This window comes from Agelaius tricolor, unplaced genomic scaffold (assembly GCF_023055355.1).
Source record: "Agelaius tricolor isolate 1412-34295 unplaced genomic scaffold, bAgeTri1.0.p SCAF_17, whole genome shotgun sequence".
Taxonomy (NCBI): Eukaryota; Metazoa; Chordata; class Aves; order Passeriformes; family Icteridae; genus Agelaius; species Agelaius tricolor.
In genome coordinates, this window is record NW_027269277.1 from 19,290,424 (window position 1) to 19,311,195 (window position 20,772).

Sequence of the window (20,772 nt, forward strand, 5' to 3'; positions counted from 1 at the left end):
CTCGCCCCCCGCGCCGCTGCTGCTTCCTGGCCCCGGGCAGAGCGGCCCCCGGCTGTCCCCGGTGCCGCCTCGAGCCCCCGGTAGCGGAGCAGAGACCAGCCGGGCACAAGGGCGTTTATTCAGCGCAGGGCAGCAGTGGGGCTGGCGCCCCCCATCCTTGCCGGTGCCGGTGGAGCAGGATGGCTCCGTCCCCCTCCCGCCATGGCCGCCCTGTGCCCCCCAAAGCTCCCGCGCCAGTGCTCGGTGCCGCGGTCACCGCAGGCTGGAGCGGGACAGCAGCAGGGGCTCTCTGGGATGAGGGATGGGAGCAGACCTGGCCTTACAGGGAACGGCTGCCCCTCCATGTTTCCCAGTGGGATCTGGAGATGTATCCAGGGATGGAGCCCCAGCTGTGCCAGCCTGTGAGCCCCCTCCAGCCAAGGCTTGCAGAGGGAGGAAAGGGGTCAGTGCCACAGTGAGATGCCCAGAAAGGGACGCTCCACTGCAGGGGGAGTTCTGTCTCCAGCTGCACCTAGTCCCCCACCTGCACAGTGTCACCGAATCTCAGAATGGTTTGAATTAGAACTTAAAGCCCATCCCATTCCAACCCTCTGTCATGGGCACCTTCCACTATCCCAAGCTGCTCCAAGTCCCAACCTGGCCTTGGACACTTCCAGGGATCCAGGGGCAGCCACAGCTGCTGTGGGCACCTTGTGCCAGGGCCTGCCCACCCTCACAGGGAACAATTCCTGCCCAATATGCCATCCAACCCTGCCCTCTGGCAGCAGGAAGCTATTCCCCCTTGTCCCATCACTTCAGATTCTTGTTCAAGGTCCACATTCTCCATCTCTCTTGTAGGCTCCCTTCTAATGTCCCCTGGAGGTGTGTCTGGAGGTGTCCCCTCTCCCATCCAAGGCACTACAGTCTGTTCGTGGCACTGAGTCCCACTTGGAATGAGCTCCTGCCCAGCCTGGGCTCCTATCCTCATGCCGATTCAGACCTGCAGCCTGGCCCTTCAGTGATGGACTCACGCAGCAGAGCTGGCAGTCAGGAAGCTCAGAAAGCAGCACAAGGCCCATGTCCAAAGTGTCCCTGTTCCCACTGGAACCTGCTGCAGGAAGATGTTGGAGGGAAGCAGAGACTCAGTGACGATGAGGATGATCAAAGGCACAGCCGGCAGAGCTCAGGCATCACCAAGAACAGGCAGCAAATCCCCGGTGCAGGGAGATGATGGGCTGAGCCCAGAGCTGTGTCAGGCTGGATCCACCTACCAGATCCCTACAGCAGCCGCCAGAGCCAGCCTGCTCTGGGCAGCCCTCCCCCAGGGTCAGTCCCTCCAACACAGCCAGGAACGGTGTCTGCCATGTGGCACCTGGTCCCAGGCCTTTCCCTGGCCAAGGGGGATGCCACAGAGGGCCTCTTGTTTGGAATCTTTTAAAGACACTTTCAGTTTTGTCTCTTTCTCTAGGATGGGGAAGACCTTAGCTTCATGGCAAGTTCTGGATGCAAGTGGATACAGCCATGAGCCGTGTCTGCTAGTGGGGCAAGAACAGAGGTGGGAGCAGCTGCTGTTTTGTACAAAGTACCCTCATTTTCAGCGTAGTGTACTTTTTTAGCAAATAAGCCTCTTCTAAGGGAAGTTTTCTTGCCATGTGGATGAAATGAAATTATTTTATGAGAAGCAATTAAGTACAACTTTAGCCTCTGGCAGGGGCAGCCATCTGGCCACTAGGGCAGAAGGGGGGGCTCCCATGGGCAAGAGTGGGTGTGCAGGGATCCTTCCAGTCCCAAATGCTGGGTGGACACTGCAGCTCTTCTTCGTGGGAATCTCTGAGGCAGCCAATCCTCCCTCTCCTTGTTAGCCAGTTACTCATTGACTCACTTTACAGCCTGGGTAAACAGCAACAGCAGTGCCCAGGTTGTCCCCCTGCCCTGGGTTACACCACCCCCCCACACAGGCATGGTCACTGCCAAGCCTCTCTGTCCCTATGCCCAAACTCATCCCCCCATCTCTGCTCCCTGTGGGCACAGCCCAAAGCAGGAATGGCTCTGTGTAGAATTGAGAGGTGGGTTTGGGAAGGGCGGAGGAGCACCTGTGCTCCAGGAGAGCTCAGGGATGGTCACAGCCTGCCCAGTCTTTGGTGCCAGGGCCAAGGGCATAGAGCCGTCCCTGTGCCCACACCTGCCCCAGGAATGGGGGGTTTGTTGCCCATGGAGCCAGTGCCCCTGACGGGGGGGGGGGGGGGGGGGCAGAGGGTGCACACCTGGCAGGGGAAGATGGGTAGCGATGGGCAAAGGGTCTTTGCCTGCAGAGCGAGTGGGAGAGCTTGGTCCAGCAGACACGGGGCTGCTCCACCAGAGGCTCTCCAGGGACCACCTGCAACCTGGGCTGCCTGGGGCTGGGGTGAACTGGCTGTGCTGGGGGCTGTGGGCAGGCTGGAATCCGGCCATGATGGTGCCTGGAAATTAACATCCAGACTGGTCCCACCCATCTGCGATCTCCTTCACAGCTGGCAGGCCCCGAGTTCATGGTCACAATGCAGGAGGGGAGCTGGCAAGCCAGAGACAGCCACTCCTTACTTACTCCAAGTCAGTCCTGGAGCTCCAGGCAGGACACGGCAGGAGGAGCCTTGGTGTCTCTGCCCGGGAAACAGCGGCCATTGCCCAGGTGGAGCAGGACCTTCCTCTTCACACCTGCAGCCAGTTGGGAGAGCTGGAGCTGCACGTCCCTCTGCCAGTAGGAATAGAGCAGTGGGTTCAGGAGGGAGTTGCCCAGCCCCAGCAGCCAGAGGAAGTTCTCAATGACTTTGTAGGGGAAGCACTCAGGGCAGGCCATTTGCACGATGCTGGCGATGAAGAAGGGCAGCCAGGAGAGGGTGAAGCACCCGATGAGCACAGCCACTGTGCGCATGGCCTTCATGTCACTGGTGGCACGGGGTGGGGGACAGCCACCACCCAGCCCCGCCTGCTCCACCTCCTGGATATGCTGCACGTGCACCGAGGCAATTTTCAGCATGTCACAGTAGAGGTAGAGGAAGAGGAAGAGTGCAGGGAAGAAGCCGAGGCAGAACATGGTGAGCATGTAGGAAGGCTGGAAGATGTTGAAGAAGGAGCATTTCCAATGGTTGGAGATCCTCTGGAAGCGCGGGATGAAGACCGGGAGGAAGCCAACGATGGCAGCAAAGAGCCACAGCCCCACCAAGCACAGCCCAACCCGCGGGCCTGTCACCAGCTGGAAATAGTGGAAAGGCTTCCGGATGGCCAGGTGCCTGTCACATGCAACCAGGATCAGGGACAGGATGGAGGCAGCACAGGAAGAGGTCACAAAAGCCATTCTCAGGATGCAAAACTTCTGGGAAGCATGAAAGGGCTGGGAAAGCTCATCCACGGCCAGGCCCATGACTGTAAAGCCAACCATGGCATCTGCCAAGGCAAGATTGAGGACGAAACAGAGCCGCTTGGAGCCACTCTTCTGGATGTGGCAGAGCAGGACAATGGCCACCAGCACGTTGGCAGCGATGATGAGCGAGGCCAGCACAGCGAGGATGGCTCCCAGGGCCCAGCTGGCCGTGGCTGCCTCACGTGAGACACACCACAGAGATGGTGCATCCCCAACATGATTCTCAGCCATCACTCACCTGGGGCCTCTCAGCAGGTGCAACTTGGCAGCAGGCACAGCCCCTCACTCTCCAGGGAGCAGCAGGAGCCTGGGGAGCAGGGGTGTCTCTGGGGGAAGCAGAGCTCTGCCAGCAGCTGCCCGCAGAAGGAACTGCTGGACTCACTGCTGTGCCTGCGGAGGTCCCTCCCCTCCAGCCACGTTTCCAGACAACCCTGGAGCAGGGGGTGAGCAGGGAGCACCTGGGCAGGAAGCTGCCACGGTGGCACACGGGGCGGTGGCTGCCCCCCCCAGGCACCAGGGGCTGGAGCAGAGCAGTGCCTGCTCAGACACAGAGGCTGGGAATGGGGACAAGCACAGAGTTCCTAAAGTCGAGGACAGTTTGTGGGGCTCCTGGGGGTCACTGCCACACCCAGGACAGCTTCTTGCTGCTGGGACCAAGGGAACACTACTGACATCCTGCTGGAACAGCAGCCCTGAAGGTGACCTGGTTACAATGAGGAAAAGCACTGACAAGGGACCTGTGCTCAAACAGATGGAGAAACATCTGCCAGCCTGGGACAGCAGCATTCACAGTTGGGAACCTGCAGTGCCCTTGGCAAGCACAACAGGAAGCCCAGGGTATCCTTGGAGAGGCTGAAACCAAAGAATTGTTGGAACCTGCAGGGCAAAAAACCACCACAACCCACAGAGGGGCCTCGGATCCAGGCAGACATGGACCTCTGAGAGCTGGTGTCTTCTGCCCACTCATGGATCCATGCAGAAGTAACTGGCTGCTGCCCCAAAGAGCCTCTCTCTGTCTTGGAGCTCCCCCTGAACACCCCTTCAGATCCCCAGGCACAGCAGGCTGGCTCCAGGCTCCATGACACAGGTCATATCTGAAGGGAGACCTTGTCCATCATTGACTGACCTCACTCCTGCAGGAGTTTGATGAACTTATGAACTTTGCTGTGATACTTCCAGTGAAATCTATGTAAGTGCTACTAACAGTAAAAAATAATGATTCTATGTACACACTCACTCACTTTGCTAGTCATGAGTGTATTTACCTAATAGTAACTTGTAACGAAGAAATTTATGAAAGCAAAGCCTCTGCAATCTTGTGCTACAGAATCCCACAACACCCCTTACCCCTGCCGGGGGGGGGGGGGCACTGACCTTCACAGGGTCTGACAGTGACAGCTCCAGCCCCTACACAAAGTGTCACAAGCCTCTTTTGCCTCACGAGCTGGAAAGATCCAAGCTGCCAGGAAATGGGCAGGACTGAGCATGTGTCTATCAGACAGCGAGTGACTGGGGACAGGGCGGCTGGGGCGGGAGGGGCAGGGCCGGAGGGCAGGAGCTCAGCAATGGGGGCCCTCCAAAACACCCGGGCTCTGCGCCGCGGGAAGGGTTGTGGTAGCCTTACACATCCTCTGCTTCTGTTTGCTTAGGGAGACATTTGGGGAGCCTTTGTCCTGATGTTGGACAGAGTCCAAACCCTCGGAATGAGATCAAGGACAAGGGAGAAGTGGCAGGGCAGTGAAGAGCAAGTACAGGCTGGAGCCAGTGCCCCCCTCTCCTGCTTTACTAATTAAAAGCCATTTTTAGCTTTCATGTATCAGGAGGACGTGTATTTCTACCTTAAACACCTGGGGAGGGCTGACTGGTTCCCATGGAGCCTTCCATGTTGGAGTTTCACCCCCAGCCCTTCCTGTGTGTGCAGGAGCAGGTTCCCACACAGTGCCTGGCACAGCCGGCTGAGCTGGGCCCTGCACGAAGAGCCCTGCTCAAGGCAGGATTTCAGCCCAAGCACTCAGTGGAGTCACCTTCCCTTCCCCTGCAGCTTCTACAGGCAGCTCTGACTTTGTAACACCAATTCCCTCCCATTTTTCCCAGCAGGATTTGGCTGAGCATTCCTTGTACGACTTCCACACACACTCAGCTCACAGCAGGCTCAGCCAGGACATGCTGCTGTGTCACCAGGGACCTTCATCCAAACCAAAGCCACCCCACAAAGAGGAAAGGGAGCAGGAACATAAAAAAACACATTTGCTTCCATAGTCATAAACATGAAAAAATAACCAAAAATCAGAAGAGGATGACCAAAATATTCTCCTCAGCACCAGAACCACTATTTTCAAGTGCTGAGCTCACCTTTAAAGCACAGTACCTGTCTGTACAAATGATTTAAGCAAAAATAGTGTAATAATAAGCAGGAATTTAAGAGACTGAGGTTTGGCAAAATTGAGCTGAGAGGGCAACAGGGTCATTTTCTGATACTAACAAACTTGGGTTTAGAAACAGCTCTACTGAAATTAATCCTACAGACTGTTTTTACATAAATACATGGAGAATGAAGGGGTCTATAGCATGGTGAAAACCACACTTCTGTGCTCTACAAGGGCAGACACCCCTGCAAGTGAATGAGCACAGACCCAAACTCAAGCCATCCAGTCAATAAATAATTTAATGAAGTTACAAGTTCTGCAAGAAACATGATGACAATGGCACCTTCACAGGCCCCGCCCCACGGGCACGGGAGGAGACCCACACCTGCCAGCCACGAGCCACAGTGCCCCAAAGGCCACTGGAACACACAGATCTTCACAGAAGATATTCCTGCAGGCCCAGGCACACAACACCTCCGGGTGGGAAACACGTGGCTCCCACCTGTGCCAGGCAGCTCATGCTCCAGGGACCATGCATGTGGGGAGAGCCCAGCCCATAGGGACCAAACACCACGACATGGGGACAGTGGGATGAAGAGGAAGGCGGCAGCACAGCCCTGCTGCCGGCCCTGAGGATGACTCTGGAGAGATGAAGGCAGCTCTCAGAAGGGGAGGCGCTTCAACTGCTCGTATGTGATAAAAAACTGAAGGGAGTGTCAAGGAATTGGGACAGATGTGAGGCAGCTGCCTGGCAGGGCGGGTAGAGCATTCAGCTGGGCTGGACACCCATCCAGGGAGCTCCTTAAACCCACCCATGGAGCTCCCTGCCCAGGCAGCACAACCTGACCTGCCCAGGCAGAACAGAGCTGGGGCACAGGCACTGCCAAGAGTGGGGAGAATGGACCCAGAGCAAACCCAGCCTTGCCCAGACCACTGGGAGAGGGAAGTGGCTCCAAGCCCAGACTGAGAGCTCTTTACAGTGAACTCCCCACCCAGTTTCAGCAGGCAGAATGCTCTGGCTCAGCACACAGCAGCGCTGGTCCTGCACGGAGTCAGCACCTGCCTCAGCAGCAGAATGTTCCCCACGATTCCCTACAAAACAGGAGCTCATCCAGGAATCTCCTGCAGCCCAGGCCATGCAAGGTCTCAGCCAAGCCCTCAGAGGCTCTACAGGGACCATCGGCAGTGCCCATTAGGGTCCCCAGTGCACCCCATTGGGGTGTCAGCTCTGCCCTGCCCTTCCCAGCAGGGTTCTCCCCTTGTCCCACCCCACCACCTCCCAGCAGCACAGGGAAGGATACGATGATGTTCCAGGGACCCAGACGAAGCCAGTTGGGCCAGAAGCCTTTGTAGAGTGCAAAGAAGCCCTCACTCTTCCATGTCTGGGAGGAGAGAAAAATGGATGAGGAAACACACCAGGCCCACGCCCTGCCCACCTCCCTCCCCAGTGCCACGTGTGCCCCACTGGCCCTGCCCAGCTGCTGCAGGGAGCACAGGCCCCTGTGCAAGTGTGTGAAGCAGTCTCTGAACAGTCTCTGAACCCAGCTAACTGCCTCATGGCCTGAATTTTGTTCCAGGAGGCTGGGAGGATGCTCAGGCTGACAGTAGCCTCAGGGAAGTGACTCAGGGCCCTCTCCCACCTCACTGATGACAAACTGTGTCACTGCAGGATCTCACTGCTCCCATCAGAGCGGTGCTGAGACCTGGCCAGCCTCCCAGGACAGGGATGTGCCCACCTGTCCCCTCACCTTGACAAGGCCATCCAGGGTGCCTTTGTAGAGCTCGGTGCTGCCCACGATGGCGCGCTGGTTCATCATCCGCGTCCGCACCACGTCCACGGGATTGGAGGCGATGGCTCCCGCCAGCCCGCACGTGAAGCTGGAACTGCACACACCAAATCAGGGCAGGAACAGCCCTGGACACAGCCACTCCCACTCACACAGACACAAAATACCTCCCACTGGACATTAGCAAAGGCATTTAGCAGTGGACATGAGGCGCACTACCTGCTCCTACCTTGGAAAGGGGCAGTGGCAGGGCTGCCACAGGACCCTGTGGAGCTCAGGGGAAGGAAATGCTCAGCTAAGCCAGACCCTCACCTGAGCCCACAGCTGGTTCCACAGGGCACTGGCAGCCCTGCAAGGGTCCCAGGTGCTGCCCAGGTGACACAGACCTGAAGGCACCCCCTGGGAGTGCACATCCTTCCCACCAGAACAAACATTTCTTTGGGAAGGAGAGAGGAAGAGCAAAGACACCAGAAAGGACCACAGAACTGCCAGTCTCCCCTTCCACAGAGGGCCTAGTGCTCCTCACCCTCACCCCAGCTGGCAAAGACAATGGAAGCACTGCAGCATCTGCAACATGGAAGTGAAAAAGGATTCCAGTGTTCTGTGCCAGCCCTGCCCAGAGCAGCTGACTGCAGCACTGACTGCTCTGGGTCCTGCCAACTTTGTGCTTGCTCCTCTCTCAAGGCTCTTCCAGCAGGGGCTGCAAGATCACAGGGTCTGGACAGGTGAGGACTAGGGACTGGAGCAGCTTCTGAGGGACTGTTACAGGTAGCTACACACATGGATCTCCTGCCTGGCTCATACCAGGGCACAGATGTGGGGCAACATTTCTGTCATTAGCCAGCAGAAACCAAGCTGGCATTTCATGTCACCAAAGGATTTCTGCCAGGTCCTTCCCCAAGGAGGTCTCTGGGATGTGGGGATGGATTAGTGGTGGCCTTAGCAGTGCTGGGGAAACGATTGGACTCAATGGTCTTGGAGGTCTTATCCAATCTTAATGATTTCATACCTGCTGCTAACTCTGAGCTGTTCCAGCTGACAGAGCAGATCCTTTGGAAGCACTAAGCCTGCTCCAGATCCTCTGGAAGCACTAACCCTGCTCCCTGCAGATCCAGACCACTTGCTCCATGAATGGTCTCTCCCCATCCCTCACACAGCCCCCCAAGCCTGCAGCAGGTACTCACACGAAGTGGGCAAAGATGGTGTCCCCCATGAGGCCTGATAGGATCAGATGCTTCTTGGTGATGTCGTAGACTGGCAGCTCCACCCCCACCACGATGGCCGCTCGCTGGGCCGTGGGGACAACACCCTGTGCAGCACAGACACTGTCACCAACTGCAGCCACATCCCCCAGCTCCTTCTCCTGACAGCCTTCCCTGTACCTCCCCTGCAAGCACACCACCTGCTTCCCAGCTTTGCTTCCAAGCCAAGGAGGATAACTCCACCCTGGCAGCATTATTCCAGCTGGATTAACTCCACACTGCTTCCCTGCTCCCAGCACCAGCCCATGGGAACTAGGCTGTCACCCCCTCACCTTCTGCACAATTTCAACACCAGAAAAGATTCTGTCCCACATGAGCAGCAGTTTAAGGGGCCAGGAGGGGCTCCAGGTGTTCCTTGCTACAGAACAGCAGGAGAGCACCTGCTTCCCTAAGATTTTTCTTAGTTCTGCTGCTGCTGGGGGATTCTAGGAGTTGGTGCTCACTCTCCAGAGGCCTCGGGTGCCTTCCTGCTGGTAGATGTCAATGAAGCTGCCAATCATCCCACCCTGGAACAAGCTGCCCTGAGCCTGCATTCGGATCTGAAAGAAAGGGAAGAGTCAGCAGGCAGACGTCTACACCTGTCCTGACACCAGCACTTGGCCACAGGGTAAGGACAACGGGGACAGCAGCTCCATGGAACTCCTGGGAGAAGGAAGAGAGCAGCTCAGAGCACACACTGTTCTCCACGTTCCTCTCCCTGCAAACCACACCAACAAGGATGGCAGCAGGCAGGGGCAGGGTGGGGGCACAGGAACATGAGGAACAAGGCCTTCCCCCTGAAAGCAGTCCCAAAAGGGGGATCTATAGGGAGAAGAGTGGAGAAGTTCTCCAGGCTCTCTCTGCCCAGAGCAGGGCTACCCTGAGCCCAGGGCACCAGGCAGTCCCCACTGGGCTCTGCTCACTCCATGTAACAGGCAGGCCCTTGGGGCAGTGCCAGCACCATGATCCAGGGGACAGGAGCAGCTGGCTCACCTGGCCCAGGTCAGATAACACAGCTCCCACCCCTCACCAGTACAAATTTCATATTGCCCAGAGAAGCTGTGGCTGCTCCATCCCTGGAAGTGTTCCAGGCCAAGTTGGACAGGGTTTGGAGCAACCTGCTCTAGTGTGAGGTGTCCCAGCCCGTGGAAGGAGGTGGAAGGAGATGGTTTTTCATGTCCATCCCAACCCAAACAGTTCCAGGATTCCGTGATCTTTAAGATCTGTGTTTTTAAACATCTATTAATGACCCTGGGCTTTGGTCCCCATTCATTAAAAAAACCCAAACAAGCAGAACTGGCGGCTCAGGGAGCACTGAGCTGCTCCTCCCACGGGTCACACAGCCAGCCAGAAGCAGCCCTTACCTTCAGCACATCTGTGGGATTGGCCAGTGCAGAAGAGATGACCCCCGAGACCACCCCACAGATCACATTGATGAGCAACGTTTCATCTGCAACCAAGTAAAGAAGGTCAGACCTTCACAGGAGGGGGGACAATAGGCTGGGTAGAGCAGCTCAGTTCTCAAATCAGACAGTGAAGCTGCAGGAGCAGGGCCTGGGCAGGTGCCACAGCCCATGACAGGTCTGTCCCCACACCTGTCAGGGACAGAAGGTGGCAGCTGAAACACTCAGCAATGCACTCTCAGAGGGTCTGACTGATGAGAAGGAAAATCCTTGGACATGTGAAAATTGTGAACAATTATTTGAGATTTCTCATTGCAGGGATGAGCCAGGACAGAGGCAGACAGAGAGGGACAACCCAGTGTTTCCCCAGGCCCCCTGGATTTGCCTACACGCAGCCACTTGGAGCCAGCTGAGAATCAAGAGCAGGCAGGGAGTTAGATGTGATTAGTGCCAGGGAATAACCCCAGATTCCAGGCCCAGTGTTAGGATGATGGTTACATTGGGAAAACACACAGGCCTTTGCTGGTACTGACCACGACACTTCCCAGAGGACACCAGGCCACTGGCTGCCCCAGGCCTGTAGGGAGACAAACATTCAGGCACGGAGCTCACAGCTGAAAAGGCTGGAACAGCAAGGGGGAGTGTGGGGACTGTGTACATAGCCAGAACCAGGCAGGGAGAGGCCTTACTAAAGCAGGACAGCAGCCCTGAAAGGACCTCTAGAGTCACAGAATCTCCTGAGATGGAAAGGTTCCACAAGGATCATCCAGTCCAACTCCTGACCTGGCACAGACACCTCAACAATCCCACCCTGTGCCTGGGAGTGCTGTCCAAATGCTCCTGGAGCTCTGGAAACCTTAGGGCAGTGCACCAGCACTCTCTTGGGAAAAAAACCTTCTCCTGATACCAACCTAAAGCTCCCCTGAGACAGCTTGGTATCGTTAGTGTGCTGTATTTCCCCTGCCCATCCCGCTTTCCCAGGCTGGAACGGTGTTACACCATTCCCTCATATCACAGCAGGGATGGAAATCTCACCTGCAGATCTCGGTGCTCCCTCAGGGAACATCCACCAGACTCTTGCTGCTCCACTCCCCAGGCAGGAGCTGCAGAGGGCACAGGTCAAGGGCACTGGTGGAACCTCACCTTTACAGTCAGGGCCAAAGCCAGAGAGCTGGACTGCACAATTCCTATCCAGAATGTGCCTGGCTGTGCCAGGGGAGGCTCAGGCTGGACATCAGGAGAAATCTCTTCATGGAAAGGGTGGTCAGGCATTGGCAGGGGCTGCCCAGGGAGGTCTGAAGTGGAGGTATGGACACCTCTGGAGGTGTCCAAGGAAGGACTGGATGTGGCACTCGGCACTCTTGGCTAGGGACAAGGTGGGGATCAGACACAGGTTGGATGTCTTTTCCAACCTAAAGGATTCTGTGTTTCTCCTATGATTCCATGAAAGGAAGGAATCTGGCTAGAAGGAGATGTTTGGGTAGGAGCCACACGCAGTGCAGAGCACAGTGAGGTTCCCATCAGGACTGAATCCAATCCTTGCTCTCACTGACAAACAAAACCACAGCACCCAGTAATGGAGCTCCATTCCTGTGGGAATCTTGGGATGGAAAGGACAGAGCCAGGAATGAGCAAAACACACAGCCCAGAGTGTGAGGCAGGGGAGCTGGGAGGTGCTCGTGCTGCCCTTCCCCAACACCAACCTTCCATGCGATCCACGAAGAGCCGCTTCAGGCTCTGGTAGATGCCAATCTTGATGGTGCCATAGGATGCCTGTCTCAGCAGTGCCGGGGCGATCCTGAGGGGGAACGGACCCTGAGAATCCCTGCGGGCCAGCTCGGGCCACTCCCACCCGCCCTCAAACTGCTGGGGCCAAGCCCAACCCCGCTGGGACTCCGAAGAATGCAGCTCTGCCCGGGTTATCCGGGATTGCCCCACGCACCCCAGTGCCAGGGGATGGCACCCATGCGGCCCTAGCCTTGCTCCCCGGCTCAGGAACACCGGGGGACTCCGCTCAGGGAGACAAGGCAGGGAGGGATCCAGGGGGTCACAGCAGCGTACAGGAAATGGGGGGCCGGGATGGGCACGGAGCAAGGGAGCAGAGGGATGCCGTGACAGAAGGTGGAAGAGGGGACCCGGGCTGGGGAGGGGGTGCCGGGAAAGAGGCAGGACAGGGCAGGGCCAGGGCGGGCAGAGGGGAATAACCCGGGATGGGTGGGGGAGACTCGGGGAAGGCAGGGGGAGATGCCGGGGTGTGGGAGAGGTCCCGGGGTGGGCGGAGGGAGATGCCGGGACGGAGGGGGAACCTGGGACGGGCTGGTGGGGGCGAACATGACAGACGGGGCGATGCTGCGGCCGAAGAGGGAGCCCAGCACAGGCGGTGGGGGCTCCTGAGCCAGAGGAGAAGGACCCGGGGCAGGCGCCGGGGATGCCCGGGTGGATGCAAGGAGGCGCCGGGCCGGGTGGAGAACCCGTGGCAGATGGGTGGGTGTGCCGGTACGGATGGATGGGGCCCCGGGGGAAGCGGCACCCGCTGCCGATGGGCCCCGGCCCCGAGGGGCCCGGCCCCGGTGCTCACCCCGAGTACAGGGCCCGTCCGCCCTCCTCGCGGCAGATGCGGAAGAGCGCGTGGAACATGCCCCGGTACCGCACCTCGCGGAACCGCGCGTCGGTGCTCTGACCCTGCACCTGCAGCCGCGTCTTGGTGAGGTCCACGGGGAACGTGCCTGCGGGGATAGCGGGGACACCGGCCTCAGCGCCCGCCCGTACGTTGCCGGTCCCGCCCGTCCCGGTCCCGCCCCGCCCCTGCGCCTCACCGAACTCGGCCACGATGGAGGCGAGCCCGCCATACACGAAGGGTTTCCAGTTGAGTGCGGACATCGCATGGCGGGCGGACACCGCCGCGCGCGCCGCCGCCACCGGGCCGGGACCGGAACCGGAACCGCGACCGGAACCGGGCTCTGCACCGCCGCGCCGCGCCTGCCCCCTGCCGGCACCGCGCCGGGACGGTGGGAGCCGCAGGGGCTTCCCGCACCCCAACCCCGCCGCAGCCCCCGCGGATGCCTCGGAGCGGGCCCGACTGCTCCGGGGAGGAAATTCCCCCTTGCGCCCAGAAGCGGCACCGACCCGTTATAGGAACGGGTTCGTTATAGGCACGGACTCGTTATAGGAACCAAGTCCAGTTAAAGCCCCTCCCTTCTCCGCCCTGCGAATCCCACACTCCGTCGCTCCCGGTTTTCCAGCCAAATAAGCCTAAAATCAGCGTAAGAAAAACAAATGACACCTCCTCCCTGACCCACAGACAGGAACAGTGCTCCTGGAACCAGCTTCTCCCTATCAGGAACTTTTATTAAGAAACCTTTAAACAAATCCATAATAAATCACCCCAACCACAGCGGTGCAGCCCTATGGATTCATCACGGAATCCAGAAGATGCTGGGTGGGCACAGGGCCCAAACCTGGCCCACGAGGCCAGATGGAACACCCAGCAGCCTCTGCCCCCAGTGCAAGAGGGGGACACCATCCCAAGGGATTTAGGGAAGGGGAGCATCCTGCTGCTCCCAGCCTTTACTGCTTGACACCCTCCCCAGTCGAAGAACAGGGCCCTGTCCCAGCCAGCAGCACAGGCAGCGTGGAGAGCCCTGGCCCAGGGTGGGATGAGAGGCAAGGGGGAAGCTCCCAGGTGAAAGGTCCAGCCATGGCATCCCAGGAGCTTGGAGCAGGCTTGGGCAGGCTCAGAACCTCCCTCACCCCAAATGCTCACCCAGAGCTCAGCAGCGACCAGAGTCTCTGCCAGAGCCCCGCTCCCTGTGCCTGGAATGGAGCTCCCGAGATCTGCCTCCCCTGGGGGACGCGTCCTGCCGGCTGCTGTGCCCGTCGCCCCTCCTGCCAGCCTCCTCCCTCTTCTCCCGCTCCTCCCAGGAGCCGCTCTGGCCCCTCTGCTCGCGGCAGTTCTTGTCCCCCCTGCTGTCCGAGTGCCGCTGGTGCCGCCGCTGCTCCTCATCCCGCTGCGTCCTGCTCCCGGCGTTCCTGCCGGCACTCCCGCCAGCATAGCGCTCGTACCCCGGGTCCTCCTTCTCCTTCTTGATCTTGATCCTGGGATGGGGCTCCTCCGTGCTCACCCGCTTCCCAGCTTGTGGGCTCGACTTTGACCGTTCTGCTCTGCTCCGCTGCTTCTCTGGAATTAGGGTTCACATTTCGGGATGGACCCAACTCCAGGAGCAGCTTGCTCCCCATGGCTCCCCTAGCACCATCCCAGCTCAGCTTCAGTTACAAATTCTCCCCCTCCACCCAATTTCCCAGCCTGCTTCCCCCTCAGGGAGATCCCGGTTCACTTCCAATCACAACTTTTTCTCCTCCAGCTGCAGCCACCCCACTTCTCTCTTTAACACTCACATCTTGTTCTTCCCAACAACTCTGGGCATTTCCACACCACTTGGAATGCTGAGAATTTCCAACTTCCCTTTCATTCCCCTTCCTCAGTAATAATGTGATCCACTTTGTGGAAATTACCTCTCCAGGCCTGAGGACTCTTCCCTCATGGCTCTCCTTCTCCCTCATTTTTGAGCATCTCCTCAGCACTCTGTAGCAACATCTTATTCCCACTCTCATTTTGTGCCCATTTTTGTTTCTCCAACCTTCTCTCCACGTAGACTCCAGCCCCCAAACCCTGGGCATCCCATGGGCACGCCCACCCGGGATCCAGCCTGCCAGGAACACTCCTTACCTTTCTGCTTTTTCACGAGCACATCCTCATCCTCAGACGGGGAGTCAGACGAGGTGTGGGGTGGCGTTTTGACCCCGCAGCCCTTGGCATGGAGGGCTCTAGTCACGTCATCCCAGTCCTCAGACTCCTTGGGGGGCCGGTAGTTGGCCACGTGGTCCACGCGGATGGTCCGTCCCTTGATCTGCGGGGCCGGGCTGTCACCGCCGGCTCCCGGCCCCCAGGACCGCTGCCGACGGGAGGGAGCACTCGGGGAGCCACGGCAGAGCCTGAGCTCCACTCACCTTGATCCCATTGAAGTTATCCACAGCCAGGATGGTGCTTCTCTGGTCCTCATAGCACAGGAAGCAGAAACCCTTGGACTTCCCGGTCTTCTTGTCCCGCACGAGGTTGATGTTGACGACCTCGCCGTACCTGTGACACACACACCGTCAGCACCGCGGCAGCGCCCGCGGCGCCGGGGCCGGGGCCGGGGCTGCGGCACTTACTGCGAGAACACGCAGATGACATCACCCTCGGTCAGCGCGTAGTGCAGCCCGCCTGCGGGGAGAGGGAAGGGAAGGAACGGGTCAACAGCACCAGCACCGGCACCGGCCCCCACCCCTAGCCCGGTCCGTACCCACAAAGATCCAAGCGCTGTCCTTGTACTCCGCGTGCCACGACACCGCCTCCTGCACGCCCAGCTCCGCCTCCCGCGCGTTCAGCTCATTGATCAGCTTCACCTTCGTCAGGGGGCTGCGGGCGAGGCACCATCAGCCACGGCAACGGCGGGACAGGGCCGAGCCCGGCCTGCGCCCCCACACCCCCACACCTACTTCATGGCGGCGGCAACGCGCACTGCGCCTGCGCGCGGCACTGTCCCGCCCCGAGCCGAGGCGAACGTAGCCGATAGCAGCCGAGTCGACCGATTCTAGCCGAATGGGACCGAGTCGAGCCGATTGCAATCGAGTCAGGGCACTAATTACCGAGATAGCCCGAGCACGGCCGAACAGGACCGACTGCAGCCGAATCGGGCCGACTGCAGCCGAACGCTGCACACCGAACCGGACCGATTGTAGCCGAGCCGAGCCGATCACAGACGATTACGGCCGACTGGGCTGAGGCGCAAAACAAGAGTCGGAGCACAGGGGGCTCAGAGCCTTTATTGGGGTCCGGGCGGGTCCCGCTCAGCACGGGCAGGAGCCCTTCCCGCTGGCCTCGTCCAGCCGCCGGGGGTGCGGCTGGGGCTGCGCCGGCCAGCCCTCCGTGTCTCGGCAGGGCAGCGAGCGCTGCGCCTTCAGCCGGCACACCAGGCACATGAAAATCGCGTCCACGTTCTGGCTTTCCTGTGGGTCCTTGGCCGAGGTCTCAAACAAAAGCATGTTGTGAGCGTCGGCGAACTTGAGGGCCAGGCTGGATGGCACCTGGATCAGGTCCTTCAAGTCACACTTGTTCCCCACGAGCACCCTGGGGACGAGCGGGGGCACCGCGTGCCCGTTGCACTCCTCGATCCACGTCTTGAGGTTGGTGAAGGAGCTCATCTTGGTCACGTCATACACAAAGACCACGGCGTGCACGTTGCGGTAGTAGTGCTCCACCATGCTCTTCCGAAACCTCTCCTGGCCAGCTGTGTCCCACACTTGCACCTGGGAAGTGAAGCAGACAAGAAAAGATGCTACAGGAGTGTGGAGCATGGCCCTGGCAAGGCCATGGGGAAGGGGTTGCAGGAGGTCTTCCTGCTGTCTGGGTTTCAGAGTCCCAGCATGGTTTGGCCTGGAAGGCAACTTAAAGATCATACAGTCTAACCCCCTGCCCTGGGCAGGGACACCTCCCACTGTCCCAGGTTGCTCCAAGCCCTGTCCAGCCTGGCCTTGGACACTTCCAGGGATCCAGGGGCAGCCACAGCTGCTCTGGGCACCCTGTGCCAGGGTCTCCCTATCCTCACAGCCAAAAATTTCTTCCCAATATCCAATCTAAACCTGCCCCCCTTCAGTTTAAGGCCATTGTCCTGTCCCTTCATTGCTTGTCCCAAGTCCCTCTCTGGCTCTCTTGGAGCCCTTTCAGGCACTGGAAGGGGGTCTAACATCTCCCCCAAGGCTTCTCTTCTCCAGGCTGAAAAAGCCCTGCTCTTCCAGCCTGAATTCAGAGGGGCTGCAGCCCTCAGAGCATCTTTGCAGCCTCCTCTGGACTCATTCCAACAGATCCATGTCTATTTGTGCACCAAAGCCTACGCCATGAATGAGAACGCTGATGATTTCACAGAGGAAAAGAGAAAATGAGGAGGGAGAGCCACCCTTTGTGTAGGAGCAGAGTGGGAGGGCCAGGAGCTCTGTGGGGATGGGTGAGGAGCCAACAGAGCTCATGGGGGAGGATTAAAAAACAAAACATCACAGATGACATTGTAGAGGGTCTCTGCTATAGACCACCTGGCCAGGCAGAGCAAGCAGATGAGGTGCTCTGTGAACAGTGAGCAGCAGCCTTGTGTTTGCAGCCCCTGGTTCTCACAGAGAACTTCAGCCACCCCAGCATCTCAGGGAAGAACAGCACAGCAGGGCACAGGAAATCCAGAACATTCCAGGACACCATCGATGTCACTTCCTGACCCATGTGACAGAGATGGCAGGAGGCCTCTGGGCTGGATGAGCAGGCAATGAGGTGGATTGGGAACTGGCTGAATGTCTGGGCCTAGCCGGTGCTGGTCAGGGACACCAAGTCTGGTTGAACACTGGTAACCAGCAGCATGCTCCAGGGGTCAGTCTGGGTTCTCCTGGAAATGTTTTGTAGCCTGGAAGTGGCAATTTCCAAGTTAATCCAAATTGCCCTGTACCCATGGAGACAGTACCTGCCTCGGAGTCTTTCCAATTGAAAAATGCTGGAGAGCAGAGCTGCTGCTCAGTCCTTTCAGGGCCAGTCTCTCCCAGGCAGAGCAAGAGAAGGAGGGTCTTTGTCCCACCTCTCACCTCCTCTCTAGGATACATATCCCAGGAAAAGGTCGGTTTGCTGCACTACCTCCCACTCCTGCCCACTGGAGCTCAAATAATATCCAAAGGTAGAAAACCTGGCAACATTTTCCAGATAGTGGCAGCAAACAGGCTCCATGCCAGCCTGCACCACAGCTCACACCGACACAGCTCCCTGGGGCTGGACAGAGCCGGGGAGGGTAGGGAGGATGAGCACCTCTAAAGAACAGAGGGGAAAACATTCATGGACAGCCTAGAAGCACAGCTAAAGCTCTCATCCACCAACACAAGGTCTGGTTTCATTGTGAGTTCAACTTCTCATCAGCCATCTGTCAGTACAGCAGCGATGTTTGTTCTTCCAGCACCAGCCTCAGGGGCTGTGGGTGCTGATCCCCACAGCTGTGCAGGCCAGGCTCCACCACAAACTCTGCTCCCAGGTGGTTCCTACCAGTGCCAGATTTGTTCTGACACACCAGGCAGAGCTCTTCAGGTCTGGGCTGATCATTCTTTACAGGTGTCACACCAGCCTTCATAAGAAAATTCATCTGGCTGCAATCACAGCTCCAGGTGCAGCTGGAAGCAGGTTCCTGCACCGCTGGTGCCACAGCAGCCAAGCCCGCTGCCACTGGCCCGTGTGAGCTCTCAGCCTTCCAGTGTGGCTGCTGCCAGCCCACCACCCTCTGCCCCTCCAGACCCCCTGGCTGTGGCACAGAGCCCCGTCCCCCATCCCACCGCAGCTCTACCCTTCTGCTTGTCCAGTGTCCGGAGCTGGAGCCACCCCAATGCTGCGAGGATCCAGCTGTGCCCATCGCAAGGGTGGCGGTGACTCACCCGGAGCCATCACTTCTGATCTCTGCATGCTCAAGCCAACCCCAGAAATAGTGACAAGGCAGCAGGGACTGGTCCAGGGCCATCTCTGCAACACAGGGACGAGAATTCTTCCCTGGCCCTGTTCCCTCCCTCCAACTGGGATGAAAGGAAAAGCCCTCAGGAGGGGTTTGGCAAGAGGCAGGGACGGGGACCGGCTGCCATCGCTGCTGGGGCTGCTGCCGGCCAGATCGGGGCCGGTGCAGGGCCCACCGGGGACAGAGTGGGGCTCACGGAGGATAGAGTGGGGCCCACTGGTACCGGTGTGGGACCCACCGCGGGCTTAGCGGGTCCCTCCGGGGCTGGTGTGAGCCAGCCCGGAGCCGGTGCGGGGCCCACCTTGATGCGCTCCCCCTCGATCTCCACCGTCTTCTCGCGGAAGTCCACGCCGATGGTGGCCTCGGTCTTGCCGGGGAAGGTGCCCCCGCAGAAGCGGAAGGTCAGGCACGTCTTGCCCACGTTGGAGTCTCCGATCACGATGATTTTGAAGATGCGGGTCTGCACGTAGGGCTCCAGCGCGGGGTCGGGGCCCGGCGGTCGCCCTCCGCCGCCGCCCGCCGCCATCCCTCCCGCACCGCTGCGGCCTCACCGGCTCATAGGGGCGCGTCGCCCCGCGGACCGGCTACGGCACTGCACGGCACCGGGTCCGCCCCGCGGACCGGCACCGGCACAGCTCCGGATAGCGGCACCGGCACCGCTCGTCTCCGCCCCACACCCCGGCTACGGCACAGCTCGTCCCCGCCCCGCGGACCGGCACCGGCACAACACGGCTCCACCCCACGCACCGGCACCGGCGCAGCCCCGCGTAGCGGCACCGGCACAGCCCCGCCCCACACACGGGCTACGGCACTGCACGGTCCCGCCCCGCGTACCGGCACCGGTACAATCCCACGTACCGGGACCGGCACCACACGGTCCCGCCCCACGCACCGGCTCCGGCACGGCCCGTCCCCGCCCCGCGTAGCGGCACCGGCACCGCGCGGCTCCGCCCTACGTTCCCGGCTCCGGCAGCGGCACTGGCCCGGCTCAGAGCTCCGGCCCCAGGCCAGCCCTGCGCCACAGACCGGGCACTGAAAGCCTTCAGCCCGGGCCGGCGCGAGCGTTCCCAGAGGAGCGGCAGGGACCGGCAGGGCTGCGGGCAGCGGGCCTGGCCCCTCCCGGAGGGAGCGAGAGACCGAGGGGCACAGCGAGGCGGTACCAGACAGCGGGATCACCAACATCCGCACGGTCCCAGTGCCAAGACGTGGCAGTGGGATCACAACCGCCGGTGCCAGAATGACCCTCTTCATGTCCAGCTGGGCAGCCACAGCCCCCGTGTGCCAGCATCAGAGACCAGGAAGGGGATGTGTCCCTCCTGCCCCAAGAAACAGGGCAGTGGGGAGTCAGCACCCATGGCACGAGGGCACGGGGCTGCAGCAGGAAGCATGCACACAAGGATTGCAGAAGTGAGGGGAGCAGGCGACAATCTGCAGGAGGAGAGGAGAGCCATGGCAGGAGGGGATGAGGGGACTCAGGTCAGCTGGACTGGAACAGCATCAGGCAATGGCACAGCAACAGTGGCATGGGGACCGATGGGAACATGGGGCACAGCTCCTGCTCACCCAACCCAGGTGATCCCAAAGAACCCAAAGACCCCCAAAATGGGCCCCTGGAAGATGACTCCTCCAGTGCTAGCACTGATGGGACCTGCAGGAGCCAGAGGCTGGGAAGGATTTACCAGAGAATCCCAGTGGTCACCACCACCCCAGAGTGTCAGTGCTCATCTGCTTCCAGCAGCATGGACATAAAACAGGGTGCACTAGCCTTGCAGCAACTGGAAAAGCCTCAGAAAGCTGAGTCTGATGAAACACATGCCCCCCTTTCCCATTCTGGTCATGTCTGCAGGTCCTGCACTGCTGAATGAGACACACTGTCTGACCATGGTACCGTCCTGCCCTAGGAATGAAGAGTGGCCACACAGGATTGTCTCCATTAAGGCTCACTCAGACTAGATTTGGCCCACAGAGGGAGCTCAGTTGAGAGACCCAACGAGCACCAGGGCCCCCCAGAACCATTTCTGACCACCCC

At 59.4% G+C, this 20,772-nt stretch overlaps 4 protein-coding genes across 5 annotated transcripts; all 4 read right to left on the minus strand.

Annotated features, from left to right (window-relative positions):
* Positions 1 to 2,569: 2,569 nt before the first annotated feature.
* On the minus strand, positions 2,570 to 3,610 carry GPR119 (G protein-coupled receptor 119). Its single transcript, XM_071442943.1, has one exon. It carries the CDS (start codon positions 3,608 to 3,610, stop codon positions 2,570 to 2,572), a length of 1,041 nt encoding a protein of 346 aa, XP_071299044.1.
* Positions 3,611 to 6,026: 2,416 nt separating this feature from the next.
* On the minus strand, positions 6,027 to 13,151 carry SLC25A14 (solute carrier family 25 member 14). Of its 2 annotated transcripts, XM_071442834.1 has the most exons (9): positions 12,993 to 13,151; positions 12,755 to 12,902; positions 11,880 to 11,974; positions 10,138 to 10,223; positions 9,238 to 9,333; positions 8,717 to 8,841; positions 7,494 to 7,629; positions 7,047 to 7,127; positions 6,027 to 6,449 (listed from the first exon to the last, which is right to left on the minus strand). In XM_071442834.1, exons 1-9 carry the CDS (start codon positions 13,054 to 13,056, stop codon positions 6,408 to 6,410), a joined length of 873 nt encoding a protein of 290 aa, XP_071298935.1. In that variant the 5' UTR covers positions 13,057 to 13,151; the 3' UTR covers positions 6,027 to 6,407. The 2 variants fall into 2 exon arrangements, with proteins under 2 accessions (XP_071298935.1, XP_071298936.1); XM_071442835.1 differs by lacking the exon at positions 9,238 to 9,333.
* A 347-nt stretch (positions 13,152 to 13,498) lies between these two features.
* On the minus strand, positions 13,499 to 15,894 carry RBMX2 (RNA binding motif protein X-linked 2). Its single transcript, XM_071442833.1, has 6 exons — positions 15,715 to 15,894; positions 15,519 to 15,634; positions 15,388 to 15,439; positions 15,184 to 15,313; positions 14,903 to 15,083; positions 13,499 to 14,353 (listed from the first exon to the last, which is right to left on the minus strand). Exons 1-6 carry the CDS (start codon positions 15,717 to 15,719, stop codon positions 13,947 to 13,949), a joined length of 891 nt encoding a protein of 296 aa, XP_071298934.1. The 5' UTR covers positions 15,720 to 15,894; the 3' UTR covers positions 13,499 to 13,946.
* A 129-nt stretch (positions 15,895 to 16,023) lies between these two features.
* Positions 16,024 to 19,657, minus strand: RAB33A (RAB33A, member RAS oncogene family). Its single transcript, XM_071442836.1, has 2 exons — positions 19,045 to 19,657; positions 16,024 to 16,524 (listed from the first exon to the last, which is right to left on the minus strand). The coding sequence occupies exons 1-2, from the start codon at positions 19,267 to 19,269 to the stop codon at positions 16,066 to 16,068; spliced, it is 684 nt and encodes a 227-aa protein (XP_071298937.1). The 5' UTR covers positions 19,270 to 19,657; the 3' UTR covers positions 16,024 to 16,065.
* Positions 19,658 to 20,772: the final 1,115 nt, after the last annotated feature.